The sequence below is a fragment of the Citrus clementina genome, unplaced genomic scaffold (genome assembly GCF_000493195.1).
Source record: "Citrus clementina cultivar Clemenules unplaced genomic scaffold, Citrus_clementina_v1.0 scaffold_9, whole genome shotgun sequence".
Classification (NCBI taxonomy): domain Eukaryota; kingdom Viridiplantae; phylum Streptophyta; class Magnoliopsida; order Sapindales; family Rutaceae; genus Citrus; species Citrus x clementina.
This window is the reverse complement of record NW_006261964.1, coordinates 7027021-7036345: the sequence shown is the minus strand read 5'-3', so window position 1 is coordinate 7036345 and position 9325 is coordinate 7027021. Positions and strand designations below refer to the sequence as shown.

Below are 9325 nucleotides of genomic sequence, written 5' to 3'. Positions count from 1 at the left end.
AAACAACAAGAATTATCTTGTAGAAATTAGTGGGTTCAAGTCTCCAATACTTTAATACTTTCATACTATAGTACAGGAAAAATTGTTAGAATTGAATTAAAATCTCTCCTAAATCTCTCTTGTGAGTTCATTTGAGAAAGGCTTTAAAGATTCTGCGTCATGTGCCTATTATGAAAGAAAAAATCTTATGCCATGTGCTTATTACTAAAGAAAATAAACTCCTTAAGCAACTAGGAAGATCCAAATCCTCCACTTGATGTAAAAGAAGAAGGTGTCGACTAACTCAATCAAAAGGTTGTTGACAATAGTGTATTGGGAGAGGCTCAACCCTCAGACAATTTAGGCAATTGCCTAAGGCCACCCAAAAATTGAGATCCCCACTCCATCCTAATATATTTTCTCAATAGCAATAAACTATTTTATATTTACTTTATTATTTAAAAATTGAATTATTGTATTTGTGGAGTCATGCTTCTGTGCAGACGTACAAATGAAAAATTTCTTTCAAAAGAAGCTAAGAGACCCAAAAACCAAAAAAGCTCCAATACACTAAAAGATAAAAATTATATAGTTTGTATTTATTTTCTTCTTTAAAAATTTGATTTCAAAATTTGTCTATCATTTACAATAAAATCTTACATGAATTTGGCCCCACTAAAGATTTTATTGAGGATTATTCTCTATGTTGAAAGTGAAATTTCCCAGATAACTTATTTGCTTCATGACTTCTCCACAGAATTGTCCAATGCAATATTTGTTTCATTCGAACTAAAGCACAATTGTTATTCTTTATATCTCTGAAAATTAAACATACTTGAATATAAACAAGGAAAAAAACTTTAAAATTAATAGGTGTACAAAATCTGCTAAGGATTTTATATCTAAAAAATAATCTTAAATACATAATTATCGCAAAAGTTTCAATAAATGTCATTAATTTTAATGTAAATAAAATGGCCTAATTTTGAAATTTTTCCGAAGGCCTAAAATTTTGTTGTGCCGGCCCTAAACAGCGGAGCAACTTGCTGTCAATCGTGTGATATATGGTGTGAAATTTTTTTTAAAACAAATCAGCCCCCATGTTCAAGGTAATCGTGTGAAATATATATATATATATTTAACAGTAGCAGAAGGAACCATAGAAGTATTTTGAAGTATTTCGAAAAAAAGTTATAGGGACAAATGAGACAATTAGATCAAACTTTAGAGATGACAAGGGAATCTATCCTTATATAAACCAACCTTCTTGCCTTTTCTTCTGAACCGAAAAAACTCATTAGAACCAAACCAAAACCAGCGGGCTGCAGAATGGCCAAAACGACAATCATCTATCTGTTTTTGCCACTCTTCTTCTTCTTCTCTCTCACTGTCGCGGCAGCAAATACAGCTTATCCGACGATACCTGGGACCGAACCCACCAATGGTTGCATCCCACCTGTGGAACGGAGGCCGGTCCGGCGAGAGGTGCACGGCAATGGGCGGATATACGACGTCACCCACCGTATAACAAACAGCATGCCTACGTATGTAGATCACGTTGATGGAGTTGGGGAATTCTTGAGGCTTACTGACAGTATAAAGAACGGCTCTTTGAGTAATCTCTCGGAGCTGAGATTCTCGGTGCATACAGGAACGCATATTGATGCCCCTGGACATGTTTTTGATCATTATTATGATGCTGGCTTTGATGTTGATGCCGTTGACTTGGAAGTTTTGAACGGTAATTATGTTTTATTCTCAGAATATATAACTGAGCAATCATATTTAAAAAGAAAATTTTGTTGCTAATCGGTGACAAATCGATTGTTGATTTTCTCACTTAATAGAAAAATAAAGTAAAATCGATGCAATTTATAGCTATTTCTATCAGTGCTTTATCAATACTATACTCTTTATTATTTTGCCATATAATATTAATATTATTATAAGCTCTCAGCTTAGATCGAGAAAGCATCTTTATTCATGTTCTAATTTTACAATACCATATATATATAGTACTAGAAATGTTTCAATTCAAGTTCCGAGACTTTGTTATAGCTTAATAGTTTTGTTTGGACTTAACAAAATCAAATATCTTGGATCAAATTAGTACTTTATGTACATAGTATTATTGAAATATACTTAATTTTATTCTCTTTTTAATTTTTTTATTGAAATATACTTAATTTTTATTCACTTTTAATATTTTTTTTTGTTGGAGTTTAATTATATTGAATGAAGTTTAAATTATGGGCGGACACAAATTAACGCGTTAGATTAGAAAGAAAATCTAGCGCATAATCACAGAATCACGAATTAATGAAATCATATTCATTTTAAGTGGTAAACTTTTTTGTCGACTGCAGTTAACATAATAGGTTAATTAGCTATGTAATAAGGAAAATGTTAAGATATTTTTATTTTTATTTTTAAAGATATATAAGAGAGGTAAAATCTAAATTAATTTTTTAACCCATATCTCTAAAAAATTCGAACTCTAATAGAGAGAAAAAAAAATCATTGAGGAAAAATTATATATATGTTTTTATGATATATAATATACAATTTTGAAATAAATTAGTTTTGAATTCAATGATTTATTTTTTGCGGGACCTTACAGAACCCCTGCTGATGAATTATTTATTTGCAACCAACTCTGTACACTACGGGTTATAAAAGTTGTGCCCAATTTTGACCCAAAATCCTTCTAATAGTTCATAGAAAAATAAAATAATACTACACATACAAACATTTTGACACACAAAGAAATAAATATATGCCATAGATTTTGTTGCGAATTGTTTGCCGGTGAAATTCAATTGTTCAATATTTTTTTTTCGTGTATTAAATGTTGACGGAAATTGGTAATTGCTGGGTAACATATATATAGGCCCTGGGCTATTAGTTGATGTTCCAAGAGATAAAAACATATCAGGTACGCAGTCAGATCTTTTTCTTTCAATTTATGATTATAAATTCTTATTTTACTTTAATCTGTTGAGTACCTTTTTTTTTTAATTTAGTGATTATATTGATTGATTAATTAATTTGATGAACAAATTATTCTTTGCCATTTCACCAACTGGTCACTGATACTATTAATCAGCATATTAGTTTTTGTACTCTATATTTATACACACATGGAGACATGCTTAGGAACGGTTGTGCGAATATCGACAAGAAATTTTGTGCAGAACTTATATAACTTAAAACATTCTACTAATCCGTAAAAGTGCTCATCCAGAGAGAAATTTGTGCGGTCATCTACCTGAGAATATATATAATTTAAAAGCTGTTGAAAATGAAATGTAATTAAATTTGACGAAGAAATAGAATATAATATTTTGATAATAAAGTCTATTTCATACAGCTGAAGTTTTGAAATCCTTGAACATTGCCAAGGGAGTACGTCGTGTGCTATTCAGAACATTAAATACGGACAGGTAAGATCATATTGAATATTTGGCTGATTTCTTCAATAGTTATATGATTCAATTATTAGGAAACACTATTATGAACTAAAAATTTAGATGATTGAATTTCAGGCGGCTTATGTATAAAACGGAATTTGACACAAGCTATGTGGGATTTACCGAAGACGGGGCAAGATGGTTGGTGGAAAATACTGAAATTAAACTTGTTGGTAAGATACAGATTCTCTTAAACCATTAATGTCAATGCTATTATTATGTTATTATTGCCAATCAATTTCCATTTTATGATCATTTAACATGCAAGCTCGGTTACTAATTTCATCGTCAAATTCTTAGCCCACTTTTTGGGCTTGTCTCTCGAACCACAACCTCTCAACGCATCGGTCTCTTTTTTGCTCGTCTCTCAAATCTAGTGGTGGAGTGGAGCCACTTTCAACATTTACAATTTCCCTCCAGTGGCAGACCCACGTTAAAGGCCTTGTTCAATATTGAGATTTAAAGTTATAATTACTGTGAAATAAATTATAATTATGAAATAAAAATTAATAACGTGTGATAAATATAATTTTTAAATAATAATTTTGATAAAAATAATAATGATATTATATTTTTCTTTTTCATACAAGTGAAAGAAAGTAAGTTTAGTGTCCAAACCACAGAAACAAATATACAAGCGAGATAAAATTAATTTAACTTCTAAACTACAATAAAAAAAATTTACTAAACATTTTAAAACAAAAAAAAAAAAAGACAAGGCCTAAGACCCTACTCCTGCAGGTCACATAAAAAATATTAATTCATATAAGACCTTGTTAAGTTACATGTAATAATGGAACTAACATTATGTAACTAAGCCACACCCTTCGTACAATTTATATTCGTATTTGGCGTATAGTTTATATTTATATTTTGAACCCAATCAAGTTAAATGTTACACATTTGCCCCCAAGTTTCTCTACTGTTTTTAAAATTTGGCTCCTTAACTTCACTACTTTGACATTATGGTCCCCTTTGAATCCTTATTCTAGTACCCTCTACGTAAATGTACATTTCAAATGAGAACACATGTTAATTAAGCACTATTTTTTGTACTTCTATGATCACTACTTATCAAGTTAAGAAAGTGTTATGAAAATATCTCCTTTATAATATGGACATGTATCCTAATTTTATTAGTTGGGCAGGCCGCTATAAACGTGTGTAAGATTTTATATGGAAAACAAACAATAAAATTAGAATCTTTTTACAATAAGATTTAATTGATTTATTCAAATTTTTTCATTTAGTAAAAAAAAAGGCTTATATCTAAAAAATATCTTCTAAGTCATAAAAATAAATACAATAAATCTTTCTATAGTCACATGTTGGGACCAAACTATTTTTACTACTATAAAGAGCTTATAATCTAAAAGGGAAAATTCTATAATATATCAGAAGTAATACAGCTAACTAGTATATAAATGACATGTGTAATTGGATTTAATACAACCACCACTCGCAAAGTGGTTTTTTAAAAATAAATGCACATATATCATAACATCATTTGTTTGTCGGATGGATGACATGATACCTTAGATATACTGTAGAATTTCTTACCTAATAGAGGTGTGATTATAAAATTGTTGATTTGATTTAGTAATCCTTAGTTTAAGTGATACAAAAGTAAAGTATGCACTGCATTAATCTTATATAATTGGGAATATGTAAAGTCATGTGAAAAGTTTAAATATTTGCATTCTCTTTAATGTATTTCTCTAAATATTATAAAATAACTTGGTAACAACTCTAAAGAATAAATAAATTTTCCGACCAACTTTTCAAAAAATTTTCAAAAAAAAAAATTCATCTTGAACCTTTAATGTAACAAAACATATATATATTTTTGCAATACACACATAATTATTATCATATGTAGGCAAGTTTCTTAAGACGATATCTAGAAAAAATTATAACTTATCACAATATAGAATTTTTTTTCTTATTTATAACTATTTTAAATTAAGTTTATAATTTTTTATGACTATATGAAAGTGATTCCTATATAGAATACGCTTATAAAGAAATTTTATTGTCACTCAAATTTACTTAACTAAGTCAAGTCACTTCTAAGTGTGGAGTTGTTGTTATACTAGGCATGGAAATAGTGCATTGTTCGGGATCATTGTTAGAAAATTTGTGAATGGGTAAGAAAAATATTATTTTGGTCGTTATTTACATTTTCTGGATTTTCATTTATTTTTATCCGACAAAACATGATTGCGTTTTGTCGGTTTTGAAATGTAGGAACTGATTACTTGCCAATCGCTGCCTTCGATGACGTGTTGAAGGGTCATTATGCTTTGCTGGAAAGCACGGTAAGCCAAACATTTTTGACACATTAGGCATCTTTTTTAGAACAAAGGAACAATTAATTACTGAAGATTTAAGTATTATTGCCAACTGTTTTGATATATGATTAATTATTTATTTATTTTATTAAGAAATTAATGAAAGATTATCATCTGCCTCAGGAGATCGTTGTTGTGGAAGCGCTTAAACTCGATGACGTGCCAGCAGGAATATATTCAATCCATTGCTTACCTCTTAGGGTGCCTGGAGCTGAGGGAGCACCAACTAGATGCATTCTCATTAAGTGATACTTTTCCCATGTGAGTTTTCAGTAATTGCCAAGTTTTACAACACTTTTTGATCAATAACTCCCAGGTTATTCGGAATCGATTCTCCTAGCAATTTGATGAGAAATTAACCAATTTCGGAAATACAAGTGATCAAAGTTGAAACTATGATTTCACATGGGAATGTCTGCAATCTAGTGGTGTTTGTTTTGCAAATGCATATATATGTGAGAATTTGCGAGTGTTCGTTAATTAAAAATGAATAACTAAAGAGTCATAAACACTTGTATAAGTAATATTGTATAAACTGATATAGTAAGATATCACTGTTTGATAAAAATATTAAAAAAATATTAATATTTTTGTACAAACTGATGTGCGCGTGATTAAATTAACCAAATTAAATACTTCTTAACTCGTATGATTTGTTTTTATAATAAATTATGCCATATCAGTTTGTATAAAAGTTTGTAATTCTATCATTACTATTTCAATTAATGATATTATGTCAAATTAATTTGTACAATACAAAAATGCTCGTGGCTACATCATTATTTATTCAAAGTTGAATGGTTTTGGCTTTGGAAAGTGCATATGGATCAAATTGCTCAGTGAATGAATGCTAGGAACCCAATGTGAGCATTGACTATTATCTAATGGTAACATAATATTGCGAATCAATCATTTTAAGATTGATCATTATTTTGAAGAACCAGTAACTAATTTTACTTTTGTTTGAACATTTTCTTTTTATCATAATTTCGCAGCTCTAATGTGAGGTGTTGGCTGAAGATACTATGAATAAAATAACATCCACCCTCATTTTGTTGAAGTCCTTGCTAGCTTCGTTTAGCTCCTTCGAGGAATTGATTATTGAAGGAGAATTCTATGAATATTATTCTGGAGACTTTTCTTTTAATCAACTTAAGCCTTGTATTTGAATGTTTTAATTTGGCTCCGAATTTTCTTTATATTTACGTAACTCCTTTTCGATAAATTTGGATGAGCTTCATATTATTATCTGCGGAAGGCAATTTTTGGACTCTCATTTTGGTGTTCGTTCAAATGACATCTTCAAAGTCATAAGTTCCTTAAATTAAGTTTCGATTTTAAGAACAGAATTGGATAAAACACATTTATAAAAATGTCATGTATTTGTGCAAATTGCTTTATACCTCCAGTTTTCGGGATAAAAGAATTATTCATATTTTTAACTTTTGACATATATTTGTTAGTTCACAGCGTTGTCAAATAAGAGATGTGATCAAATCAAGAAACCAAAACAAACAATCTGTGCAAGATCATCAAGATTAAGAGTTATGATGAAATCAATGGACACATAGAGCACAAGACACCAAAAGAATGAAGGAAAATATAGGCAAAGCCACATTGTATTTATTCGATCAGGTACAAGGTTACAGAGGAAAATACTCTTTACAATTGAACAAGAATCACTTATTTGCTCGATTCACCAAAACCCTTCCACATTTCACAGGATAAGGGAGGGAGATACTGCATTACTTCTTAACAACATTTGAAAATCCTTTCTCTTGTGAGAAAATTATATTCTGTCAATGTCTTTGGGTCTCTAATTAAAATACGTAATGTTGTAGTTTTAGTTATTTTCTATTCAGACAACTTATACTGTTAGTTCTTGATGCGGAATTTCATATTTTATGTTCTTATTTGATCTTCTGTATTTGTGTCCTACCTATTCATGCTTTTAGAATTCGTTTGACTTGATTCTTTTCTTTGTCGTTGGTTTTTAGTTTCCTCTCCGAGAAAAGATTCGATATCTCGAGGGTGGAGCCACTGGTGGCAAAGGTGTGAGTTTATGTAGTTCTTAAGTGATATATTTCTCACTCTCTCATACGGGCTTGCCAATTGAATTGGATGCAAAGGACATTTTGCCAAGAGAGGAAGAAGGAGCCAAAACCACGACTAAGGAGCCGAATAATGAATTCGCAGAAGCAAAACAGCAGCTCTGTCAAAATTATTGGCTGCAGCATCTAGAAGGTTTGAAGAAGCTGCAGCATCTAGAAGGTTTGAAGAAGAAAAAATGGGCTGGCCGAAATGCTTGAAAAGGAAATGGAAAAAGAAGCAGTTTAAAGAAGAAAATGAAGAACACGGTTTTGACAAGGAAAAATTATTATTAATTTAATAGCCATTTTTTGGCTATAAAAGGGAGAGCTTCCCATTTCATTGAGCATCCAATTCCATTATTCAGAGAGTAATTTAGAGAGAGTCGAGAGTTGTGAGAAATAATTCTTGCAGAGCAGAGAGTCTAGTGAGTGAGAGATTGGGTGTATTGGGGTTTTGGGTTGTGAGCCAAAATATTACAATACTTGTAATCCTTATTTCACTAGTAAAATATTTCCTTCTGTTTTCGCCCGTGGACGTAGGCTAAAAGCCGAACCACGTAATTTCTGGTGTCTATTCTTTTGTGCTTGTTCTTTATTTTCTTACAATTTTACTTTAGCTGCGTGTCTGCTTCACCCACCAATTTCCTAACAGTGGTATCAGAGCTATTGGTTGTATTTTTGGAGTCAGGAATTGTTCACGTATTCACGTATACGGTGTACGGCACTATTCACGTATACGGTATACGATACTATTCACGTATACGGAGTACGGCACTATTCACGTATACGGAGTACGGCACTATTCACGTATACGGTGTACGGTACTATTCATGTATACGGTACTATTCACGTGAAACGGTGGAAGCGATCCAAGAATTTTGCGGTGCAAAGCAGGGAATAGTGGTGTGAGTAAAGCAACTGTGTGATTCTGTACATGTCTAGGAAAGTTCTGTCACAAAGGCGATAAGAGCTTAAGGAGTCTGGGTTTTAAGTGGGACCATTGTGACCCCTCCAGTCTTTCCTGGGAACTTTCCTGGTGTGCATTCTCACACATACTCACAACTATTCAAGGTGGTACACTAGCTTGTGTACAGTATTTATCAATAAAATGGCGGCAAAGTATGAAATTGAGAAATTTAATGGAAATAATTTTTCGTTGTGGAAAATGAAGATGAAAGCTGTATTGAGGAAAAATAATTGCTTGGCAGCAATTGAAGAAAGGCCCATGGAGATAACTGATGACAAGTGGAACGAGGTAGACGGCAATGCCATTTCTGATCTACACTTGGCACTTGCGGATGGAGTATTATCCAGTGTGGCAGAGAAAAATACGGCGAAGGAAATATGGGATACTCTCACAAAATTGTACGAGGCCAAGTCACTACACAATAAAATCTTCTTGAAGAGGAAACTCTATACTCTTCGAATGGCGGAA

At 31.5% G+C, this 9325-nt stretch overlaps 1 protein-coding gene across 3 annotated transcripts; it reads left to right on the top strand.

Moving 5' to 3' along the window:
* Nucleotides 1-1146: 1146 nt before the first annotated feature.
* Nucleotides 1147-6815, top strand: LOC18032589 (kynurenine formamidase). Of its 3 annotated transcripts, XM_024184126.1 has the most exons (7): nucleotides 1147-1720; nucleotides 2870-2914; nucleotides 3350-3422; nucleotides 3525-3622; nucleotides 5697-5767; nucleotides 5924-6061; nucleotides 6796-6815. In XM_024184126.1, exons 1-6 carry the CDS (start codon nucleotides 1309-1311, stop codon nucleotides 6047-6049), a joined length of 825 nt encoding a protein of 274 aa, XP_024039894.1. In that variant the 5' UTR covers nucleotides 1147-1308; the 3' UTR covers nucleotides 6050-6061; nucleotides 6796-6815. The 3 variants fall into 3 exon arrangements, with proteins under 3 accessions (XP_024039894.1, XP_006420369.1, XP_024039899.1); XM_006420306.2 differs by lacking the exon at nucleotides 6796-6815 and having other exon boundaries at nucleotides 5924-6062; XM_024184131.1 differs by lacking the exons at nucleotides 2870-2914; nucleotides 6796-6815 and having other exon boundaries at nucleotides 1167-1720; nucleotides 5924-6062.
* The last annotated feature ends 2510 nt before the right edge of the window (nucleotides 6816-9325 follow it).